This window comes from Mytilus edulis, unplaced genomic scaffold (assembly GCF_963676685.1).
Source record: "Mytilus edulis unplaced genomic scaffold, xbMytEdul2.2 SCAFFOLD_905, whole genome shotgun sequence".
NCBI classification, from domain to species: Eukaryota; Metazoa; Mollusca; class Bivalvia; order Mytilida; family Mytilidae; genus Mytilus; species Mytilus edulis.
Window position 1 is genome coordinate 3,928 of NW_027268738.1, and position 26,095 is coordinate 30,022.

The following is a 26,095-nucleotide window of genomic DNA, read 5'->3' on the forward strand; positions in this document are numbered from 1 at the left end:
CAAATACTGAATTTAAAAAAAATAATTACCATACTTGATTTATTTTTTGAAATACAATCAGATATATAACAATATATATAACTCAATTATTTTTACTACATCATTGGCAATTTTTTTCTCTAGTTATTTTTTTAATCTCAAAATAATTTTAGGTTGTTCTACATTTCTGTTAATATATGAATGCATTTAATTCTGAATTCTAAGTAAATGAGTTGAGTTGTAAAATCAGCAATGACTAATCATGCTTTAATAGGTCATTTTACATAAGTTTTAATATTTTTAAGGTTTATGACAATTCAAAAGTTTCCATACCACATTCTGTGATTTGTCATTAAAGCAATCTATATCAAGAGAAAGCATAGTTGTACAAATTAGGCATATTGCAATAAGAACAATTGTGGCCAATTTCAAAAACTAATGGCCATGGGATAATTTTTAATTTCATTTATTCTTTATATGGAACAATATCTTTAATAAATAAAATTACAACAAAATAAAACAAGCGTCAACAATAAGATTTTACAATGACAGGATTACAATATGACATTATTTTGGCAGTCAGAGCATGGTGATTCAACAGTAATCTCACAATTTCCATTTGCCTCTAAATTCACTAGTATTTTTTTCTGTTCGTTTGTTAATTCAGTATTTGTGGGTGAAAGATCTTCTAGACATTCATTTTCATGAGCTGGAAAAAATGAGTTTTGGGTATCTATAGAAGTTCTTTGTTCAATGTTTAATATCAACGGTACAGCAATGCTATTTTTATACACCTTGTTTTCCTCCTTTTGTTGTTGTTGTTGATTCAGCTGTTGTTGCTGATGGTATACTGCAATGTTATTCATTTCATGTCCTCCATGTCCATTGGCTCCACTGAAACGTCTATCCATGGACACACTCAGACTACGAGTAATTTTTCTAATCTCCTCTTTAGTAAGAACACATGAACAGAAGACTCGCCAGAATTGTTGACGGAATTTTTTACCAAAAAAATAATATGGCACAATATTTATAGCAGAATTCAAAGTGACTAATAAGTTTGAGATTTCACTGAATTTAATGTACGATATGGATTTTATATTCTCAAAATGTAAGGCATAAATCATACGTGATATTAAAGCAGGACCTTCACAAATCAAAAAAATAACTATCACACCAATTAACATAACTGTGGTGTCGTTTCTACGTTTTTCCTTGGCATTTATCAATTTGCCTTTTTTTCTTGAGTTATGTACAGCAATAATGAGAAATGTATTTAATACAAATAAAGCAATAAATGGAATTCCTGCAACACATGTTAAATAAAACCATATATGTACAATTTTATGAAAAAGTGGATTGTTTCCGAGTTCTGTGAAAGAATTCACGTAAGCCTCTTTGTAATTTATACTATTCATCATTTGATCTTGTTGGGCTTTTGTAAAATTTGCTGTCATATTGAAGTCTAATATTCCTCCCATATCAACATACGTTATTTTTTCATACTTGTATTCAAAGAATCTGATAAAATTAAATGCTATTCCTGCTAGCACAAGCCCTAATATCACCCATCTGGCACGTTTTATGCTACACCACCTTTCGGCTTTGAACGGATGACATATCATGATGTAACGATCAACAGTAAATGCTAGAGTCAGCCATATTGAAGTCACTTGAAATGTAAGGCATGCAGCATGAACAAACGGAAAGGTATGGGCATAAAAGGAATCCGGAAAATTATTAACATCACCTTGAACTGGTTCTTTTGTATCTCGCCTTGCTAACAGCATTGTTAACAGAAGAAAAAGTGTATCACTTAAAGCTAAGGCATTAAGATACGAATAAGTTGAAGATCTCATTACCCGTCTCGTTAATATTATCACAGACATAACATTTCCCACAATTCCTAAGCAGCAAATGGTCATTCCACAGATACCTGACACATAGTATGTTATTAGTTTTCGCTGGTAACTACCTTCATAGTCATCACCATCAGGTGGGGTATAATCACTAAAATAAAGATGGCTATGATTTTCACTAGAATTGGTTGTGTAATTCCACACATCATTGGTTGTGAAGTCCTCATAGTCTTCCATCATGGTAGATTTCAACATTTAAATTCCATGAATAGATAAATTCAAAAGTCTGGTCTAAATTCTATTCCTACTAGCACAAGCCATATTCAACTGCTTTCACCAAACCCTGAAAATATTAAGAAAGAATCTTTTAATGGACATAGTTAAATAGGGTTTTATGACACTTTGTTTAATCATTAATTTTGTCCGATTACAAGTTTTATAAATAACTCCTTGGTCACTCTCAATATTTTACATTTATAGTACAAAAAATGTAATAAAAACATGAAAATACATGTGATGTTGTGCAAAGAAAAACCACACTTGTTCAAAATATCAGCAAACATAAATTTGTTGCATGACAACTCTCAAATGTCTTTCACTGAAACAATTATCATTAATTAAGATGAAAACAAAACAAAACAAAATATATTATCCTACCTTTATACAGAATTTGAGTAATACTTAAATTTTCCATTCCGACAAAAGAAGAGATGAAGGGAATACCAAACCATGAAACAGAACATATGAACCACTCTATCTACCAGACACTACAGACAGTACGACAAAAACACACTTGTACAGAAATGTTCAGTCACAAAATTATATGTTTAAATTAGTTTTTATTTAATACAAGCTGACAAAATGTTGAAGTTTGCCATAATATGGTTTCAGTAGCAAATAAAAAAAAATGCTAATGAACTATTTCAATCTAGAAATTATAATATTGCTACTAGTAGAACAAGAGGTATGACATGATTCAAATTACTAATCATGCCTACGTCAGAATGGTAAAAAATAATGTTATGATACAACTAATTTTTAAATTCATTTCAGAAAATTCAATATTTGGAAATTATGATGTCTGTTTGTTGCTCTCAAATATCAACTGATCTCTATTTGTTGATAAGGAGCTATTATACAAAGACACTGAACACATTATCTTTACAATTTTGAAATTAAAAGTAAATTATTCAAGAAAAATATGTTAATCAAACTAGTTATGACCTGTCCTTATTTCTTTCTGAAATGAATTAAAAACTTAATGTTCAAATTCTAATAAATTTTATTCAATGTTCAATAATACTGCCATATATACAATAGTAAGAATACTTTGTTAATTTTCATTTCATTTTAATACATGTTAATTTTCAAAAAATAAATTATTCATCCCTCTAAATTCATCATTTAACAGTACACTCAGGATACGAATATATTATGAATGAGAGGTACAATTATTACATAGCATTTAAAAAATGAGACTTGCTTGGATACAGAAAACCTTTTAATAATCAACTAAAAAAGTTAATCGTTTTTAAAAGCTGAATACCTCAGAATTTAATTGGGACATGACATCTCTGTAAAAAAATCCTACTTTTCAGTATTTCATTATTTTTAAGAATTTATATAAAGGGTAAACTTCTTGAATATGCTTTGCTGTTAGATAATTTTAATGTGCCTTTTTCATCCTTATCTATTATGTTGCTAAAAATAATAGTTTGCTTATTACAATTTCTTACAAAATATGAAAAAAAATATATATTCATTTCATTCTCAATTGTATTGTTAACAGAAATTTAGAAAATTAATGGGTTTATTTTTTACTTGATTGCCATCTGTCCTAACAAAATTTGAAAACTACCTTGTTCGACAATGTTCTACCAATTGATAATTCCTGAAGTATTTTATGGCAGAATTACAGTATGTTTTTATAAGGCTGGAATCAAAGATAAAATATAAACATCACTGACAGACACTGAATGAATCAAATTCAACTGTTTTTATAGTTATGTATTCAGTGAGTTTTTATCCAAAAGTAGATCAAATTCCCTAAATATATTTTTGATTCTTTTCTGAGTTACTAGAAGTGTCTGTTCTGGACAAATATTTCTAGGTTACCTTTTCAACTTACTTGTGATATATATGTTAGAATATTTTTCTACAGCAAAAAAAAAAAACCAAAAAAAAACCAAGTTGCTCAATTTGCAGTGTCTAAATCAAACTCACGGTATGCATACTACATTTTTCATTAATTTCTGTCTGATTATTTAGTTTTAATAGTAGTAGTTGTGAGAGAATAAAAAAACATATTAGTAAATCATCTTTAATTATTGAGAATGGCAAAACAGGAAAAATGACCAACATCAATACACAAGTTCAACTATTGATGACCACAACAAAAGCCGTAAAGTCAGAAACCTCAGTGATATAAAAACTCTTCCATTTGATTAGAGAAGACAAAGAGATATTTAAAACCATACATCCCATATTGATCTGACTGATGATAGACCACGAGTGACCACTGTAATTCCTTTAGGAGACATAATCTTGACAATTCAATAAGCTTTACTTCAGAAAACGGAGTATTACCTTAAGTAATAAGAGAAACTCAGCTAGTTTTTTCTGGGTTTATATTTTAGACTATTTTGGGTAGATTTCTGTTTCAACTAATTCTTAATGACTTACATCATTTCATTTAAGATAATTCACTGATTTCCACCATTACAATTTATCATGATTTCATTTAAGCTTTTATTTCTAAAGTATCGAATCAACTTGGTTTATTTTCTTATTTACTTTGCAGTTTCGTGCATGTAGTATTGTTTGTTGTGTACATATGAATTTGTGAAATATTGTATCTTTTTCAATTTTTTAATTTGTATTGGTTGTGTTGGAATTTCAAAATAACAAATTTTTAATATATATATTTTTTTAGTTAAAAAAATGCTATAGTTTATGTTACATCCAATATTAAAGATATAACAAAATCTCAGGGAGAGAAAGAAAAAGAAAAGTCTAAATATTAAAATTCTGATTTACCAGAAAATGAAAATAATTTTCATTATTATCATTTTTATTAAAATTCCACGAAATAATTGTGAGCAATTATTTCTCAATTTTCTTAGAAAATAAAAAAAAAAGAAATATTTGTAATCTATAGAGTATCGTTGTTATACAATTGAACAAACTACCTTTTAATTGTATTTAATGCAATAATCTACATGTATTTTTGATGCATTAATAACATAAACTTTAAAAAAAAAAAAAATATTTATTTAGAAATTATTCAATAACCTATTAAAATCTACAACAACATATGCAAAAAGAAGTTACATTTAATGTGATAAATCATGATCTTATTTGGCCTACCATTTATTTGTTGTGTATAATCCAATGCCTGATCTCAACACTATGAATGATCCATCGATAAGTATATAATTTTACTTCAGAATTAAAAACCAGTCATGCACCAACGCCTCTTTAATACACCTTCAACAATTTTATAAGACATCTACCGAGTAAAAAACATAGCTTTTGGTCGATATGCTTAATCTAATTGACGATGTATGAAAATATATCCCTGATGATTGGGCGGATCAGACGGTCCTATGCTAGACAAGGAATTATGTTACAACTCCACTTATAGATTTTCACTGTTACCCTAATGCAGTCTTATAAAAATGATGGTATTGTATCAGAACTAATTAAAATCCTTTAAAGGAGATGCTTATAAAGATGTGGTACGTGTGTTTTTACCCTTAGAAAACACATCATTTATAACAAACAAACTAGTCCAGGTTTCATATATCTGCACAGTAATATATAGCAATTTTAATTAAAAAATATCTTTTTTCTTTTTGCTCTATAAAAAGAAAACCTAATGTTTTCAAGGATAAAATTTTCTATCCTGAAATAACTTTGTCTTCTAAAGAAAGATTTACAGAACATTGAAAGATGTTGATATGCGGTAGATATTCATTTCTAGTCATTCATTGATTCTGAAGCGGACCAATATCTGACTACTAATATGATTATGATTTGTACATTGTATCTAACAATCATACTGTATTTGTTCTATTTAACACCTCCACCGTACATTCAACTATTCTATACAGCAATAGATAAAACCTTACCAGAAATAAAAAAGACATTGACTTATCTTTCAAGCAAAAATGTTGCCGCTAATTTAAGACAGTTTATATGAAAGATATTTTTGATTAACAAAAAATGGTAGCTTATGGTTTAATAAAATAATCAGGATAATAGCCATGCACATGTCTCTAATGGGGGTACTTGGTGTCTGATGACACTCTGACTTTGAATAGTTCAAATTTCTATGATGTCTTATAAAGTATCATATTTGTTTTTAGAGGGGTTACTCTCTGAATTCCCATAACCTCTATGACTGAGTGTGATTATTTGAAACATCTGAAAGCAGTTACTAATAATCTGTGATTAAGCAACTTGTGATTTGAACTGTTTTAAACCTCTTTTTTTTTTTAAACCTACGGAAAGAAAAAAAAAATCAACTTGCAGAAACACAGGTCAAAAGATAAATTGATTACAATTTGAGAACACAACAATGTGTATTACATTTGGTCACCAAAGTTCACCGGATTTTTTTCAAATAACCAAGACATTTTACGCTAAAGCATAGACTATCAATTTCTGCTTTGATCGCAAACAGAAACCTTAATATTACATAAAAATTACCCTTCGGTGAGAAGAATATTTCATGCTTTTAATATGGAACAATCTGCTTGTGACATGTGACAAGTTTCTGAGATCAAAACTAAAGACTACTATAAATTCAGAAATTATTGCGAGGTTTTTATAATTGCAAACAATGTGACAGAGTTAAAAGCGGAATAGTTTAAACTCGCATTTTGAAATATTTTATATGAATAAAACAGGATTTTTCTCAAAATCATAAAAATTAAAATCCCATTTAAGTCTAAAATGACAAAATTTCAATAATAATTTCATGCACGCAATAATTTCTGAATTTACAGTATATGAAATCTAAGTTTTTTAATGTTTCTACTAAATAACATACTAAAATAAATCTATACTAAATAAGACATTGCTTTAAAAAAAAAAACTTATTGAAATCTCAGAATCCAGCTACAAATCTTATATTGAGAAATATTAAGGTCACCTCGCTTTAAATATAAGAGATCTTGGATCAAGAATTCAGGTCATGTGTATGACTGAAGTAAAAAATTCTAATTTTAGAAGTTTTAATAATCTTCCTAACTAAATTTAGATTTTTAAACAATTGAAATATTTTATAAAAAAAGTTTTTAATCATTCAAAATTAGGTGAAAAATGTTCTTACCTACATAATGATATTAATCAGAAGCAGGTGTTCATGACATTCATATGACCGCACAACCAAATGTAATTACAAAGATTATTAATTTTAAAATCTTGCAAGGTTTAAATAAGATTATGCATTAAGAAGTAAGCCAAAAAATCCATGCACCCAATCAGATAGAAAGCACTGCCAGAGGCCAGAATGACAATTTCTGAAATAAAATAATTATTTCATACACTTCTATCTGCAATATGTTTGCTTTAAATATGTTATCCTGTCTTTTTTCATTTAGAATTTAATTTTACATAATATAATGGGAAGAATATTTTGTGATATCATATCTTTATTCAGTGGCGGATCCAGAACTTTTCCTAAGGGGGGGGGGCCCGCTCCAGTCATGCTTCAATGATTCCCTATATAATCAACCAAATTTTTCTCACAAAAGTGGGGGGCCGGCCCCCCCCCCCTGGATCCGCCTATGTTATTTTACTGTTTCAATTTAAACTTTGGCTAGGGAGGGGGAGAGGGGGAGATGTTGTAGAGTTTTCTAAGATTCACTTTCAATGAAATAAGTTTATTTAATTTTTGTTCACTATGCATGCAGCTAATCTAGAAATTATTCAGTTTTTCTTTGTCTGATTAAGATAGTTGATAAACAAAAATAACTGTTGATCCCATTTTTCATGAATTAAAGATTGATTGATTGATTGTTAGTTGCTTAACGTCCAGTGGCAAATATTTCATGCATGTTCAGAACGAGAACAAGTTAACAATAAATACAATAGGTTACTAAGGTCCTGTAATAGAGACCGTACGGGATAAAGTCATGGAAATTTAGACTGCCACTGGAAAATGAGGGAAAATTGGATAGGGACAGAAATTTTGCCGTACAACAGGCCACCTACAGACCCCTCCAAGAGTTGTTGCAAGGGTTCTTTACGTACAGGGAGCATTACACTATCTCTACACAAGGCATTAGATTTAATGTCCCAATTCTGACTGGAATTTGATGCATACTTGATACATCCTGCACAGCCAAATGGACACCCCACTTTGGCAAGGGTTTTACTGTCGGTCAGAAGACCTGCAGTGACCATATTTCTATCCCACAGTCAACCTTGGGGAGATGAATTAAGGAAAAATTGTGTTTTGCATCCAAGTAAGTAAGTTTGTATGCCTTTGATTCTTTAATGAAAATTACAGAAATACAGAAAACAGAGGAAATATCAATTTTCAGAAAATCAACAACAGTTGACTTTAAAATTTATTTTTCCGATCTTAAATTAACATAACAAATTTGTTATTCTTATTTTGTTGATTTAACGTAACAGCAGTTTTGTAATCTTATTATTTCCTTCACAAAATTCAAATTGAAGTGCAAATATTGCTTACATCACGTTCACATTCAATTGCAACTAGAAGTCCTATATTACAGCTTCTCAGTTACCATAATTGCAAGTAAAGATTCTTTCCTTTGAATTTTATGCATAATATACTTTATCATAGGATCAATTTCACACCAAAAGTGTGTTAATCTCGTATAATAGATTTAAATCTGATTAAGCTGATTATAAGCTTAGCTCCTCTTCAAGTTTAAAAGGTAAATCTAGTACTTTATACAGTTGTGACTATAGTTTCTTTCCAAATAAATGTTGTCACTGAATGACTATGTAGCAGACAAGCAAGAACTATTCGTACTCTAAATATTTTGATAATAAGTTACCATCCTTTTTTTCCAACAGTTTATAAATGTAAAAATACCCCCTCCCTCCATTTTCATTTTTTCCCTGTTCATTACAGAACCTTTATAAATGACAGCCTAATAACATAATTCAGGGGGGGGGGGGGGAATTAATAGACTAGACAAACTACTACTTACATAAAAGGCCTGTCCATTTGATATATATAATGGAAACCAGACAATTTTTGTGTGTGTTTATTTCACAACCTGTCAGACTTCCATTCTATCCCTTTCTTTTATTTCGGGTTTCTTATCCTTTGAGCGCAGCAGTTCTATTGGGCTAGTTACTGTTTTGCAGATGAACAATACCACGTTAATAGCAAAAATCACAAACATTTTTTCCTTAACAGTATACATCTATAGTTACTTTACAAAAAGTCATTGAAATGCAACTTAAGCAATCCTATTATAAGTTCCTCTGTTTCTTGCTTATCAAAGCACTTGTTTTTTTTAAAATACAGATTTTTAGACACTTTAATACTTCGTGGCATTTAGCTCTGTACGTGAGAAGACCAGTGTGTATTAAAATGACCAAAACCAATCTAGGAAATATCAAGTTAGTCCTTACTAATGTCAACAACCTTTTTATACACTTTGATTTTGTCACTTTTGTAGCTAAATAATGAAGGTAATGTGTGTAACTATCATGGTTAAACAATTATATCCAAACAAATCAAAATTGTAATTCAATATATCTGAATGATATAAATATAATTATTTTGTGTGTTGTTGTTGAAATATCTAAATTTTAAAAGTCAATCAAAATATGCAAAAACAAATTTAAATATCTTTTGAAGTATTACAATGAAATTCAATCTTAACCGTAGATTTAAAGTCAAACTAATTTCCTGTAAAGATGACTATAAAACCTACCTTATAGTATGAATTTATGAAACAATTAGGGTACTCCTCTCCTGCAGTGAAATGTTTACAATGACACGTAAATAAAGTTTGTTTTAAAAATCCATTCCACTATTAGATAGATTAAAAGTCAATCGGACACTAACTAGTATAAATTCATCATCATCATAGTCAAAGGTTATCTTCCTCAAAAATAATTATGCACATAAGCGTCTGTTTTCTTAAAAAAATGTTATCTTCATTCAGAGGAAGCATTTAGATGCAGCTGAACATTTCAAGAAGATAAATGACCCCTTTGGATTAAATTGAGAATTGACTAATCCTGTCTTCATCGTGACAAATCTCTACATCGTTCATCATGAGCAATGTTTTATGAACATTACATATAATTATGTAGTTCATGACATCTTTACTAGTTGACAGATCAAATAACAAAATGATTGTGTTTTACAGCTTTCCGTCTTCTGAAGGAATATATAGTTAATCCCACCTACTCCTTCAACGGGTCTACTTTATATTCCGATGATGTATAATTATCTGGGAATTTTTCTTCCCGTAATTATCAAATGACATTATTTGATGTCATTTTACGTTAAAGCTATGATTCTCAATCCCTAAGCTAAAAGAAAAATTGCCATAGAAAGTGTCTTCTATATTTGACTTTCTATTTGCTATTAGGCATACCGGTAATCATCTTAAGACAAATCACTGCTATACATGATACTTAATAACAGTATTTTCTGATATCATCAATAACTGCTGTTATCATTGATATTCTTTGATATTCAAATCACCATAAGAAAATATTGTTGTGCCATTTATGAAATGAGACTAGATATATATTTAGATTCCTTAGGAGCCTGAATAACTCACCTGGCACTATACACCCTTGTACTATCTATCTTAATTTTTTGCAATCCTTTTTTTTCTAGAAACAAATCATTCATTTAGAAATATATGCAGCTCAGTGACTTCGAGACATTCAAGACCTTTTATTTTTTATTTTTTTATTTTTTTAGGGGGGGGGGGGGGGGGGGGCACTCTAATCATGCTTTAGTGATATCCCTATATAATAAACCATTTTTTTCTCATCAGAAGGGGGGCCATGGCACCATGCCCTCCTACTTCTGCCTCTGTATTTAGAATAAAGATTATAAGCATGGTTTGATTTTAACTGCTATCTACTTTAATAGATACCCTTTTCTTGGCAAATAAATTTTTCCATATACCATATGTACCATCATTGATATTCATAATGAGGTAAATATTTGGTATAGGTTTCTAAGACCAGAATAAAGGGCATTAACCTTGAAGAAACACTTTTAGATATTTTGTCCTTGGATTTGTTTTTACAATATGTACATGTATTTGTTTTATTAATTGATGAAGTTCTGAACTTTTAAAACATTTTAGTGGTAGATTAAAGCAAATAGATTGCGCAGGATTGTGTCTAAAAACAGAGTTTATTAAATGGAGATGTTTGCTTTGTTATAACCCAATACAAAACATAAATAAATAGATATCTTTTGTTACCATCTGCCATGTATCAAAAAATCAAATAGTTTTACTTGTACCTACAATAAAGTAAACATTGAACTTAAAATTTAGCTGATTGACCTTATGTTGCATTGTTTAAAAATTTCAATTAAAACTTTCTAACATGAGAGAATGAATTTCAAGGTCACTTAAATACAGATTTGAATTATCTTATACTAATGTCACTGAAATAAAAGTATTTTTATTTTCTTAATTTTGCTTATTATGTATAGTGGTATTTGCTATCAATGATACTTAGTTACAGTAACTATCAATAATCTGTTTTCATTCCATATCAACTGCGCTGTGTATTATTTACACAGCAACTGTTATATTTGAAAATAATTTACTGAAATCACCATTGGCAAGGATACCAAATCTCCTGTTTATATACAATGAGATAATAATCCAAATTTTGTATCAATTGGATTGAGAATCTAAAAGTTTAGTTGAAATGGCCTTAAAAAATCACAACATCTCCAATGTAGCACACAAACTTAATTGGGAAGAGATTAACAAAACATACTTCACAGCTTCATTGACACATAATTACTATCTCACACTAAGTGACAATACACCATGTCAATCACATGCTGAAATCAGCCAGCAAAATACGATTGATCCACAATACCATCATGTACTTATCTCTATACCATTTCAGATTCTGTCGCAAGGCCTAGACAATAGATTAATTTCCTTTGAGCTTTCCTGAAGATAGTTCTGTTATCATGACGAAATGACAATTTGGTGTTCCAAAATCTGCAGGTCAATGATTTCGTCTCGTTTGCATGCTAAAATTCTTAGTTAAATTAATAAAGTGTGTGAAGGTTGTCTATCCACTGGTCAATACTACTATCAAATTAGATTCATCATTGAATTCATCGACTATTTCATGACAGCAGCTCAATGACAGCCTTGACAGGAACTGAAACATGTAGAGGTTGGATTTTGTTGGTAGTTTAAATTGAAAAACCATATTTTTATCTATTCAACATAAATTTTAATTGAAAAGTAAAAGCTAATTAAAGCTTTAAAGAAATTCAGAGATTTAAATTAGTATCAAATTTATTAAAATAACAAGAATGTGTCCCTAGTACACTGATGCCCCATCCACATTATCATTTTCTATGTTCAGTGGACCGCTAAAATGGGGTAAAAACTCTTAATTTGGCATTAAAATTAGAAAGATCATATCATTAGGAAAATATATACTCAGTTTCAAGTTGATTGGACTTCGACCAAAAACTTTTACCTGAAGCGGGACAGACAGACGAAGGCACAGACCAGAAAACATAATACTTATAAATGGGACATAAAAAGCTTAACTCAAATAGTTTATGCTGCCTGACTCAGATAGTAATCCCTATGTCTTTCATTCTGCAAATTGTGTTATGTAGAAAGTGAGACAGAAAAAACATGAAGCTTGACGAGACATAGAAAGAACACATTTTTTTTGCAGATCATTATACATATCTATAAATCATCAGAAAACACTAGTGTGTCCCAAGTACACGGATGCCCCATCTGCACTATTATTTTCTATGTTCAGTGGACCATGAAAATGGGATAAAATCTCTAATTTGGCATTAAAATTAGAAAGATCAATTTTTGTACTTTAATCATTCTAATCATTTTCTGTGCTTTATTTTGTAATTCATTTGATTGTATAGCTCAAATTTTGGGCACCATGATTGGTTAATAAAATTATGTTTCATAGGGAACATGTTAACTAAGTTTCAAATTGATTGGACTTCAACTTCATCTAATTTGGCATTAAAATTAGAAAGATCATATCATAGGGAACATGTTTACTAAGTTTCAAATTGATTGGACTTCAACTTCATCAAAAACTACCTCGACCAAAAACTTTAACCTGAAATGGGACGAACGGACGGACGAACGGACGGAAGGACTCACAGACCAGAAAACATAATGCTCATAAATGGGGCATAAAAACAGATTCAACCTAATTGTTTTGGGATCTGGAACTAAGATTATTCTTGAAATATTTTTTATCCTGTTAGGTCTGAATAGTTATATAGTGTAATTATATATGAACTGTATCAATAGATATGAATTGATTTGTAATACTGGATGAATTCAAAATACCTGACAAAAATAGAATATCCTTTGTATTTGGTATGCTAATTTCTATGGTTTCACTGTGCATCCGTAGAAATATGCAATAACTGACAAATATGAGGAAACAAATCAATTATGCAAAATATTCATGATCAAAATAGACAAAATTTTAAAGGTAAACAACTTTCAAAGCATATGCCTTTTTATAGCTTTATTTCCTTCAGAAAGTTTCAATCAAAAAGCTAAGTATTTTGTTATTCTGATAACAGATGTCTTTAGGTCTGATTAAAAGCACTTATAAAGTCAAAGTTGCATAATACTTAAGTTATAAAATTTTAAGTTGTACTTTTTGTTGAGAACACAATTAATGCAATTGATGCCAAAAAATAATTCTACATCTTTCAGTGTCATAAAAATAAAGTCTGATTTCTAGTACTGTTAAAACACATAACTATTTCATTTTTGGAACATTATCAAAGTATAGTGAGCAAGACCCATGAATTAGTTGGAACTTTTCATATGTTTTTATATGATGAATTACTGTGGTGTGAGATCAGATCCTTGTATATGTTTATGATAATGTTGTGAACAGAGCACATTTATTATGATAGTGAAGTGTGATCTCAATACAGTGTTTGATAGTGCTGTGTGGGCAGAACAGAGAAATGATAATGTTGTGTGACTTAAACAGTTTATAATTAGTGTTGTGTGATCAAAACACATTTATGATAATGTTGTGTAGTCAGAACACAGTTTATGATAGTGTAGTGTGATCATAACACAGTGTTTGATAGTGTTGTGTGGTCACAACAGAGAAATGATAATGTTGTGCGATTGTAACACAGTTTATGTAAATGTTGTGTGATCAAAAACGTTAATAATACTATTGTGAGGTCAGAACACAGTTTATGATAATGTTGAGTGATCAGAACACAGTGTTTGATAGTGTTGTGTAATCAGAATAGAATTATGATAATGATATGTGATCAGAACAGTTTATGATAATGTATTGTAGTCAGAACACAGTTTATGATGATGTATTGTAGTCAGAACACAGTTTATAATAATGTATTGTAGTCAAAACACAGTTTATGATAGGGTAGTGTGATCTCAATACAGTGTTTGATAGTGCTGTGTGGGCAGAACAGAGAAATGATAATGTTTTGTGACTTAAACAGTTTATAATTAGTGTTGTGTGATCAAAACACATTTATGATAATGTTGTGTAGTCAGAACACAGTTTATGATAGTGTAGTGTGATCATAACACAGTGTTTGATAGTGTTGTGTGGTCACAACAGAGAAATGATAATGTTGTGCGATTGTAACACAGTTTATGTAAATGTTGTGTGATCAAAAACGTTAATAATACTATTGTGAGGTCAGAACACAGTTTATGATAATGTTGAGTGATCAGAACACAGTGTTTGATAGTGTTGTGTAATCAGAATAGAATTATGATAATGATATGTGATCAGAACAGTTTATGATAATGTATTGTAGTCAGAACACAGTTTATGATGATGTATTGTAGTCAGAACACAGTTTATAATAATGTATTGTAGTCAAAACACAGTTTATGATAGGGTAGTGTGATCTCAATACAGTGTTTGATAGTGTTGTGTGGGCAGAACAGAGAAATGATAATGTTGTGTGACTTAAACAGTTTATAATTAGTGTTGTGTGATCAAAACACATTTATGATAATGTTGTGTAGTCAGAACACAGTTTATGATAGTGTAGTGTGATCATAACACAGTGTTTGATAGTGTTGTGTGGTCACAACAGAGAAATGATAATGTTGTGTAGTCAGAACACAGTTTATGATAGTGTAGTGTGATCATAACACAGTGTTTGATAGTGTTGTGTGGTCACAACACATTTATGATAATGTTGTGTAGTCAGAACACAGTTTATGATAGTGTAGTGTGATCATAACACAGTGTTTGATAGTGTTGTGTGGTCACAACAGAGAAATGATAATGTTGTGCGATTGTAACACAGTTTATGTAAATGTTGTGTGATCAAAAACGTTAATAATACTATTGTGAGGTCAGAACACAGTTTATGATAATGTTGAGTGATCAGAACACAGTGTTTGATAGTGTTGTGTAATCAGAATAGAATTATGATAATGATAAGTGATCAGAACAGTTTATGATAATGTATTGTAGTCAGAACACAGTTTATGATGATGTATTGTAGTCAGAACACAGTTTATAATAATGTATTGTAGTCAAAACACAGTTTATGATAGGGTAGTGTGATCTCAATACAGTGTTTGATAGTGTTGTGTGGGCAGAACAGAGAAATGATAATGTTGTGTGACTTAAACAGTTTATAATTAGTGTTGTGTGATCAAAACACATTTATGATAATGTTGTGTAGTCAGAACACAGTTTATGATAGTGTAGTGTGATCATAACACAGTGTTTGATAGTGTTGTGTGGTCACAACAGAGAAATGATAATGTTGTGCGATCGTAACACAGTTTATGTAAATGTTGTGTGATCAAAAACGTTAATAATACTATTGTGAAGTCAGAACACAGTTTATGATAATGTTGAGTGATCAGAACACAGTGTTTGATAGTGTTGTGTAATCAGAATAGAATTATGATAATGATAAGTGATCAGAACAGTTTATGATAATGTATTGTAGTCAGAACACAGTTTATGATGATGTATTGTAGTCAGAACACAGTTTATAATAATGTATTGTAGTCAAAACACAGTTTATGATAGGGTAGTGTGATCACAATACAAGTGTTTGATAGTGTTGTGTGGGCAGAACAGAGAAATGATAATGTTGTGTGATGGAAAGAGTTTAAAATAAGTGTTGTGTGGTCAAAACACAACTCATGCTTTTGTGATTTGATCAGGAAAAATCTGAAGATTATGTGGTGTGAGGTCAGAACACTGTATATGTTTATGATAATGTTGTGAACACAGTTTATGTAAATATTGTGTGGTCAGAACACAGTTTATGATAATGTATTGTAGTCAGAACACAGTTTATGTACATACGGATTTTTTGTGTTATTAAAATTTGCTGTTACAAAATATTAGAAATTATTATAAATTAAGGAATGTATCTCCCTCATGCAAAGGTCTGATTCCTTTCACGGATATGGCTATACTTTTTGGACCTTTTGGATTATAGCTCTTCATCTTTTATATAAGCTGTGGATTTCAAATATTTTGGCCACGAGCATCACTGAAGAGACATGTATTGTTGAAATGCGCATCTGGTGCAAGAATATTGGTACCGTTAATTTTATTATGTAAGTGCTATGTGAACAATACAGTTTATAGTTATATTGTGAGGTCAGAACAAGGTTAATGATACTGTTGTGTGATCAGAACACAGTTTATGATAATGTTGTGTGGTCAGAACGCAGTTGATTATAACGTTATGTGATCAGAACACAGTTGATATAAATGTTCTGTGATCAGAACAGTTGATGATAGGGCAGTGTGATCTCAATACAGTGTTTGATAGTGCTGTGTGGTCAGAACAGTTGATGATAGGGCAGTGTGATCTCAATACAGTGTTTGATAGTGCTGTGTGGTCAGAACAGAGAAATGATAATGTTGTGTGACTTAAACAGTTTATAATTATTGTTGTGTGATCAGAACACAGTTTATGATAATGTTGTGTAGTCAGAACACAGTTTATGATAGTGTAGTGTGATCATAACACAGTGTTTGATAGTGTTGTGTGGTCACAACAGAGAAATGATAATGTTGTGTGATCAGAACATAGTTTATGTAAATGTTGTGTGATAAAAAAATATTATAATATTGTGAGATCAGAACACAGTTTATGATAATGTTGTGTGATCAGAACACAGTTTAAGATAATGCTGTGTGATCAGAACACAGTTTAAGATAATGCTGTGTGATCAGAACACAGTTTATGTAAATGTTCTGTGATCAGAACAGTTGATGATAGGGCAGTGTGATCACAATACAAGTGTTTGATAGTGTTGTGTGGTCAGAACAGAGAAATGATAATGTTGTGTGATCAGAACATAGTTTATGTAAATGTTGTGTGATCAGAAAATAGTATAATAATATTGTGAGGTCAGAACACAGTTTATGCTAATGTTGTGTAGTCAGAACACAGTTTATGATAGTGTAGTGTGATCATAACACAGTGTTTGATAGTGTTGTGTGGTCACAACAGAGAAATGACAATGTTGTGTGATCAGAACATAGTTTATGTAAATGTTGTGTGATCAAAAAATAGTATAATAATATTGTGAGGTCAGAACACAGTTTATGCTAATGTTGAGTGATCAGAACACAGTGTTTGATAGTGTTGTGTAATCAGAATAGAAGTATGATAATGGTATGTGATCAGAACACAGTTTATGATAATGTATTGTAGTCAGAACACCGTTTATGTAAGTGCTGTGTGATCATAACACAGTGTTTGATAGTGTTGTGTGGTCACAACAGAGAAATGACAATGTTGTGTGATCAGAACATAGTTTATGTAAATGTTGTGTGATCAAAAAATAGTATAATAATATTGTGAGGTCAGAACACAGTTTATGCTAATGTTGAGTGATCAGAACACAGTGTTTGATAGTGTTGTGTAATCAGAATAGAAGTATGATAATGGTATGTGATCAGAACACAGTTTATGATAATGTATTGTAGTCAGAACACCGTTTATGTAAGTGCTGTGTGAACAGAACAGTTTATAGTAATATTGTGAGGTCAGAACACGGTTAATGATATTGTTGTGTGATCAGAACACAGTTTATGATAATGTTGTGTGATCAGAACACAGTTTAAGATAATGCTGTGTGATCAGAACACAATTTGTGATAGGGTAGTGTGATCACAACTCAGTCTATGATAATGTTGTTTGGTCTGAACAGTTTATAATAATGATGTGTGATTGAAACAGTTTATAATAATGTTATGTGATCAGAACAGTTTTTGATAATGTTGTATGATCAGAACACAGATTTAGATAATGTAGCGTGATCAGAACACAGTGTATGATAATGTAGTGTCATATAAACACAATGGGTGCCACATGTAGAGCAGGAAATGTGATTTTGTTCTTGAGCACTTGACTTCAAACCTGTTTTTTTTTAGGGAGGGAAATGTGACATTCCTCAACCTTCAGTTTTCTGTGATGTGTTTGGGTTTTTTTCCAACCTTTTTCTTGTTGGCCATAGTATTGTCTGTTTTTTTCCTTTCCTGATGTTTTTTTTTGTAAAATTTCAGTTTGAAAAAGTAATTTTGTTAAATGATAGTTTGAATGTAAATGTTCTCTAACTAAAAATCTACAATACTCTGATAATTGGTTCACAATTTATAATCGTTCATGCTGTTATATAATTAAGATTGGTATAGATCAGTTGTACATTAGTTCTAATCAGAGCCCTCTGTAATTACTTACCTCCTTACTTGTATTAAATATTAAAATTCTACCAGCAGTGTTCATGACATGACACTATTAAATTAAATGATACCAGATCTATCAACCAAGAAAGGATGGTATTAAAGTCTGAAAATTCCAATTAAAAATTACAAGGAATACTGTAGGAATACCAATTAATTAATTGTCAGACAACCAGAAACTACTGAGCATAGATGCATCCTCTTAAAAATTAAGTTTACTGTATTTAAAAAAAATATAGTTCAATTAATTATCACATTAAATAATTTTTGTTAGCATTTTGTAAGCTTAAAAAACATCAATTTGAAGAAGAAAAAAATGTTTCTTCTAAAAGGTTGGTCTTTAATGAACATCATTCACTCATTCAGATGGTAAATAGAATTCTTTTGCAATTACTATACAAAAAACATCTATTAATGTCGTAGTAAAAACACCTTTAAAGCATGTTCATTCAAGAGTGAAGTGTCAAACATAATCTTCATAAAGAATCAGCATGAACACTAAGGAAGTTGCAAGCATTACTGCAAAAATAAGTCAAATTGATGTTTTAGATATGTAAATGTCTGCAATACATGTATTGTGATAACTTTTTATAAAATCATCAATATCAAAATGATATTTTGGGAACTGACATAAACAAGAGGCTCCAACAATCCTATAACGCTTACCTAGTAAAATATACAAAACTAAAGAGCATTTGTGTGCACCATTACACGGGCACTTAGTATCATTTTCTATGTTCAGTGGACAGTGAAATTAGGGTCAAAACTCTAATTTGGCATTATAATAGAAAAAACATATCACAGGGAACATGTGTACTATTAGTGTCAAGTTGATTGGACTTCAACAAAAACTTACCTTGACCAAAAACTTTAACCTGGAGTGGACAATAATCGATTTCAATGTTCAGTGGAGTGTGAAATTGGGATCAAAACTCTAATTTGGCATTAAAACTAGATCATATTATTGGGAACATGTGTACTATTAGTTTCAAGTTGATTGGACTTCATAAAAAACTTATCTTAAAACAAAGACTTTAACCTGAAGGGACCGATGAACGGACAAACAGACAGTAGGACAAACAACGGACAAACATATCTAAAAACATAATGCCCCTAAGTGTGGGATAAAAAATTTGCTATATGAATGCATTGTCTTTTCTGTAAAATGGTCATCGAAAGTGTACTAAACAGGAATTGGTTCACAGAACTCTTTTCCTGAAACCATTAGATTTAAAAGCTAACTCTAATTAAGGTCAATCCAGCCATTAGAATAATATAGCAATTCAGTAATTCATGAAAATTTGTACCCAATGGTGACAGCCTTCTACCTAACTTCAAAACATTTTCATCATCACTAAACATTGCATGTTGAAGTTTCAACGCCCTAGCTATTTTTACACAGAACATGTAAAAAGGAATCAAAATCCGATTTCAGTTATGTTCCTGTGAAGTTTATTGAAACATGTTTCTATTATAAAAATAAATCATAATGTTTTGTTATTTATAATGATTAAGATGTTATCAAGCTCTACCAAAAGATTAGTGGGCAACAGCTGGTCAAACATTTATATATGTAATTGTCAATGAAATATGCATGCACTTGCACTTTATTTTGATAAATCAACTGGAAAAAAACATAAAATCAGAGGTAATTATTCAATTCAGTTAAGATTGAATCTATCTGACTGACTTTCAGGGCATTATATAAAAATACTTGTTTTTTTTCTTTTACAATGAACTTTTGTGGTATTACCACAAATACAAAATCATAACCTTTCTCTGGAAGGAGGCAAGAAAGTTTGACAAGAATTTTCCTTGTACAATGAGTGTTTTGAAATGTGAAACTGTCAGCAAACAGGAAATGGTTGCATTTTACATTTACTTAAAGGCTACAACTCATCATTATCAAGCTCGATACCAAATATTACATCCTTCCCTTTCATAGAAGCAAAGAAAAATTAAACAAAAACAAAAAAGGTCTTTTGGACAGAAGAACAGACAGATGGAATAGAACCATTACTAGACAAGCTGTAGGGATGTGCATTTAATAATAGAACATTCAAGAAATGCTCATTTTCTTGCTGTTACTGGTACTCAACCTGCAAGTTTCATTTTGACATATAACACAGAAGTCATTACTGAAGGCCTATAATCTAAATGAACTGGAACCTTTATTCTATCTTTAAGTATTATGGTGAACAGTTGGTGTATTTAATTAATAATAAAGCAAAAATAAACAGCACTGTTGCTACTTGATTTACTGTCAGTATTTTGACTTTGTTGTACTTTGAAACATAAACTTAATATAAGTATAATCTGAATGTCTAGATCAAAAGTGCATCTTTTTTGTAAAAGATAACAACAGTTGTCTTTATTTGAAAGAAAAGAATTTTTTGTACCAGATATGAAAAGACATGAGAAATTGATATTAGAAACAGTCAATTTCTCATGATGATAATCAAAGACAGCCCTACATTATACAATGACAGCTGGAAACCAGGGCAAACATTCTAAGAAACTGCCAGGTGCAGCATCCATAAAGGATAAAAGATTTTTTTTCTCTCTGAAAATTAGAATGGATGTTGTTAGGATTGTTGGCATACATTTGGTCTACTTTAAAAAAGTGATGGCTATTTACTATAAATATATTTTTTCATACTATTTTTTTTCTTCATAAACTATCAATTAGGAGGTCAGGAAGCCTAATGAAATAGGGGAGATGCAAACTTTCAAGTTATGGTGAAGCTTCAATATTCATTGTTGCAATGAAAATAATAATAAATAAATGCAAATTTTAGCTGAATTCTTTACTTTTTCAAATAAGATTAAATAATATTTCAGCTTTTAATATTGATCAAATAAGTTAAGATATCTAAAGCCATTTCAACAATTCTTATCTAGATCATCAGTATGCTGTTTTCTCAGCTAATTAACTTGGACCTCCAGTCTGAAATTCATTAGACAGAACCAAAACAACCCTATTTAAAATCCTCATTAACAATAACAAGGTCTTCAATGTCAATAACATCCTTAGGATAGGTCTTGTTTTGTGGTTGTGAAACATTACAATTCTACTTTAGGTTAATTGCCTACAACCAGGTGCTAAATCATGTAATTAATTTAATTCATTTGTTAATTACAAACTGTCTTCTAATCATTTTCAGATCAATGTTTTACAAGCTTTGCAAGCAAAAATTTCAGATAAGCAGGATCATGTAGTGAGGTTCTTCTTCAACTGTTCATGGGGGTGAAATTTACCAATTGTTTAGATGTTTAGATGTACAATTTAACTTGAGGTGTATAAAGGTATGATTTCATAATCAACAGCTTATTTACTATGAGAAGGTTTTTGGTGATTCTGTCATACAAGTGAGAGGTTTAGCTAGGTGTAAAAACCAGGTTTAATCCACCATTCTCTACTTAAGAAAATTCCTGTACTAAGTCAGGAATATGACAGTTGTTGTCTATTTGTTTGATGTGTTTGAGCTTTTGATTTTGCCATTTGATTAGGACTTTCTGTTTTGAGTTTTTCCTTGGAGTTCAGTATTTTTTTCTCCATATTACTGTGAGCATAATGTAACATTTGAATGGTATTTATCGTGTAGTGTTGCTTATATTTTGTTGAGTTATAGGAATCAGTAAAACTTAGATATAGTTGAATTAAGTGAGTTTTCCTGTTGCAATTTAATTGTATATTCTTAAGTGTATCTTTACTCAACTATAAGCACCACATAAAATGGAAGTCATAGATTTAAGTATTGAACAAGTTAGTTAATGTTCCATTCTATGAAAGTAATGAGAATCTGTGGTTTGTTTCTGATATATCTCCATTGAATTTGTGTAGGTTCTGGTCTAAAGAAAGCTTTTTATAGAGGGCTGATCAAGGTCTGTAATAAAGTTGTATATATACTGTAAGTTTAGAAATTCTTGTGATTTTTCTCAAATGAACTAAATTGTGGGTTTAATTATTGCCACCATAAACAAATCTGCATAAGATCAATAACAAGTTTTTATTATTGTGATATTCACCAGTGCATTATTCGCATTAATAAAAACCTCGCAATAATTTCTGAATTTACAGAAGTGGAAAGCTTATGCTGTACGTCTCATTGACATTTATAAAAACAACCAAACTTGCTTCACTGTTCAGTGGCAAATGTTTTTAAGCATTAACAGGATGATTGTTAATTTAAGGCTCTTTTACATTTGACATCTAGAACATTGAAGGAAAATACAGGAGTTATTTGCTTACAGACTGATTGATTTAAAGATAGATTTATTGTGGATTCATAACTTTTTGTGGGATACTAATTATTGTGGATCCAGGATTCCAGGTGCAGCGCAAATTTAAGTAGAAATATATCATTCAAATTGGCAAGGTTAGCCAAAATTACTTTTGTGGTCATTTGAAGTTTAACTGATCTTCATAGCAAGGATAAGTGCTATTTTCAAAACTAGAGATGGATCTTAGTTTCTACAAACCATATCAATCACAAAGCAAATATTTGTATAGAAATGTATGTGTCCATCAGCAAGACATATCATGCCAAAGTTCTGTTGCAAGATAAGGCAGTCAGTTTTATTTTAAGAGAGTGATACACCATTTTTAACTTACGTAATATTCAAACCTAATGTATTAACGTATTTACATTCATTCATTTGAATCAAATAAACCCAGAATGTCAGTCTTCTCATCAAATACAATTTTTAATTAATTGCCTATATTTGATGCATAATATTTTTCCCTGAAAATTAATTCTGATAGGTTCATACTTATACATGTCTCTAAAAAATCTAGAGCAATGATAAGAAAAAATGAGCTGAGTGAGTGACTACTTGATGGCCATACTGCTCCTCACAAGTAGTCCTAGAAGGATTTTTGTTTTAAACTGGCACAATGTTAAGAAGATACTTTTAACAATTTTTTTCCATATGTTTATACAAAGTCCAAATCACTAAATAATGGTTATAATCTATACTCTGGCCTATTAAGATGTAAGTCGTAAGAAAAGACTTGTTGTAGCTGTTTTGTATTTGGTTGGTACCACAAGTGTCAGAACATAATGAATATCAAATTTAACATCATTATAGCTTTTATCATTTATTAAATTATTTTTGGGACATCAGTCGCTTTAACTTTTAAAGAAAACTTAACTAGTTAATGCCCAAGTTCTTCTGTGACAAATATTAAGTTACTGTCAAAAAATCTATTTTTGCTTCAGTGTGGGTTAATTAGAAATTAATGTGTTTTTATTTCTGTCATCTCTATATAAGAATTCTTAGGCTGTAACATTACAGCATAAAAAGATAGTGACATCATTAGCCTCTAGGGCAGATTGACTTAAAATGTCAGTCTGAGCCAAAGCACTCAACACTAATTTTTCGCATGTCACAGCAATTAGATTCTGAGAATTTTGCAAAGACGGTGAAAGACCCCAATCATAACAAGTATTGTTGGTTGATCCCTTGTAATCTAGTGTTGTACTTTTGATAATTTCTGGTGTTCAGTCTATTAAGATTTGTTCATTTGTTGAATAAGTAAGAACATAGAAGTAAACATAGAACTAATCTACAAACAATCATTTCTTTAAAGTTAGCATGACTTTGTAGTAAATAGATACTATGTTTATTGGTATCATGATTCTTGCAAAAATTTTAACATATATAGGAAGGTGTACCTGATTTGTTTCATTATATTTTTTGCAATGAGTCAAAAAATAAGTTCCAGGTGGAACATTGGTCATTACTCACTACATAGTTAGTTAACAAGCATGTAGTAACAGCTTTCTACACTATTTTTGTCAGATTGAAAAGTTTTTTTTTTTAATGCACAAATGCATACCAACAGCTTTATGATCAACACTTTTATTAATTGAAAAATTTCATTCACAGATTTACAATACAATTTGTCAGTTAACACAAAACCTTTCTGGCAATTATTCTGGTTTATGATAAGAATCCTGTCTTTTCAACAGACAACAGATTTGTTTGATTTTAAAGCAGTTTCAACTTTTCTCTGGCATTATAATAGTAGAGATCTATTTCAAGCAATAATTGTGAAAAATTAATGCACAGATGATTTTCCATATTTGAATGACCACACAAACATTAAGCCACTTTATGGACTTAAGCTTTCCATTATGCGCTAATTACATTTACGTCATGTTAATGTATGTCATTATTTTCTATGTAATGATTTTTCAACATTCATTTTGATAAACTGATTCAAACATTATAAAAGGCTTAAAAAGCCTTAGAATTTCCAAATAGCTTTTGAAACAATCTTAACAGAGTATTTACTAACTACAAGTAAGTTAATCAGCGACATATTCTGTACCTGAGTATTGATCTCCAATTTGGACATCTTGGTATTTGAGGGCAATGTAAAAAATTGTAACAAGTGCACATATTAAGGTTGGGGAGTTAAGTTTAAGTAAATTGGAAATGTACATTTTAGAACAAAGGAGAATGTGGCAAAACGACTTTTTAACATTGTTAAAAATAACTCAATATAATATATCTCAATGATTTTAAGGCTGCTTTTATTTTCCCCTAAGAAGTCTACAGAGTATATATAACTAAGAAAATTGCAAAACAATATTTCAACTGGTAAACATTTGATTTAGTTTGAACCTTATGCATATTTCATGCAGCTGATGGAAAGTACAAGCTATTCCCAAGAAATGAAATATGCCTATCACCTGTGATTATCATAGATCACAATAAAGCAGATGTGAACATGGCATTTACTATAGCTTGTCAGCAAACACTGCAGTCACAAATAATTTGGAATGATCATGCCAAGGCTGTCAGCATTACAATGAGCACTTCATCAAAGAAAAGTACATGTCATTTTTAATGGTGCTTCGAATTTCTTTCATAACAAGGATTTCTCAATCAAAATGTAGCAAATGTCATTTTTTATGTAGGAAATCACATGTTGCAGTCTTAAACTTTCATTTTTGTTGAGAAATCCATTAATAATAGTAGAGGAAAACTTTGTATGATATTACCTACATCCATGCAGGTGGATGATTCATGTGCTAATTATAGGGTTTACAGGTGAGGATGGCAACTAAGAAAATCATGTGCTTCAGATTAGCATGTGTTAATTAAGGAGTTTACAGGTGAGGGTGGCAACTAAGAAAATCATGTACTTCAGATTAGCTTGTGTTAATTAGGGAGTTTACAGGTGAGCGTGGCAACTAAGAAATCATGTGCTTCAGATTAGCTTGTGTTAATTAAGAGTTTACAGGTTAGGGTGGCAGCTAAGAATCATGTGCTTCAGATTAGCTTGTGTT

At 30.5% G+C, this 26,095-nt stretch overlaps 1 protein-coding gene across 2 annotated transcripts; it reads right to left on the reverse strand.

Annotated features, from left to right (window-relative positions):
- Positions 1-429: 429 nt before the first annotated feature.
- On the reverse strand, positions 430-10,537 carry LOC139508435 (FMRFamide receptor-like). 2 transcript variants are annotated; one of them, XM_071295958.1, is made up of 2 exons: positions 9,767-10,537; positions 430-2,181 (listed from the first exon to the last, which is right to left on the reverse strand). In XM_071295958.1, exon 2 carries the CDS (start codon positions 2,091-2,093, stop codon positions 534-536), a length of 1,560 nt encoding a protein of 519 aa, XP_071152059.1. In that variant the 5' UTR covers positions 2,094-2,181; positions 9,767-10,537; the 3' UTR covers positions 430-533. The 2 variants fall into 2 exon arrangements, with proteins under 2 accessions (XP_071152059.1, XP_071152060.1); XM_071295959.1 differs by lacking the exon at positions 9,767-10,537 and adding an exon at positions 5,205-5,556.
- Between the last annotated feature and the right edge of the window lie 15,558 nt (positions 10,538-26,095).

Bases quoted from the DNA above. Each gene is read 5' to 3' on its own strand.
- LOC139508435 (XM_071295958.1), bottom strand. From the start codon at position 2,093: ATGTTGAAATCTACCATGATGGAAGACTATGAGGACTTCACAACCAAT.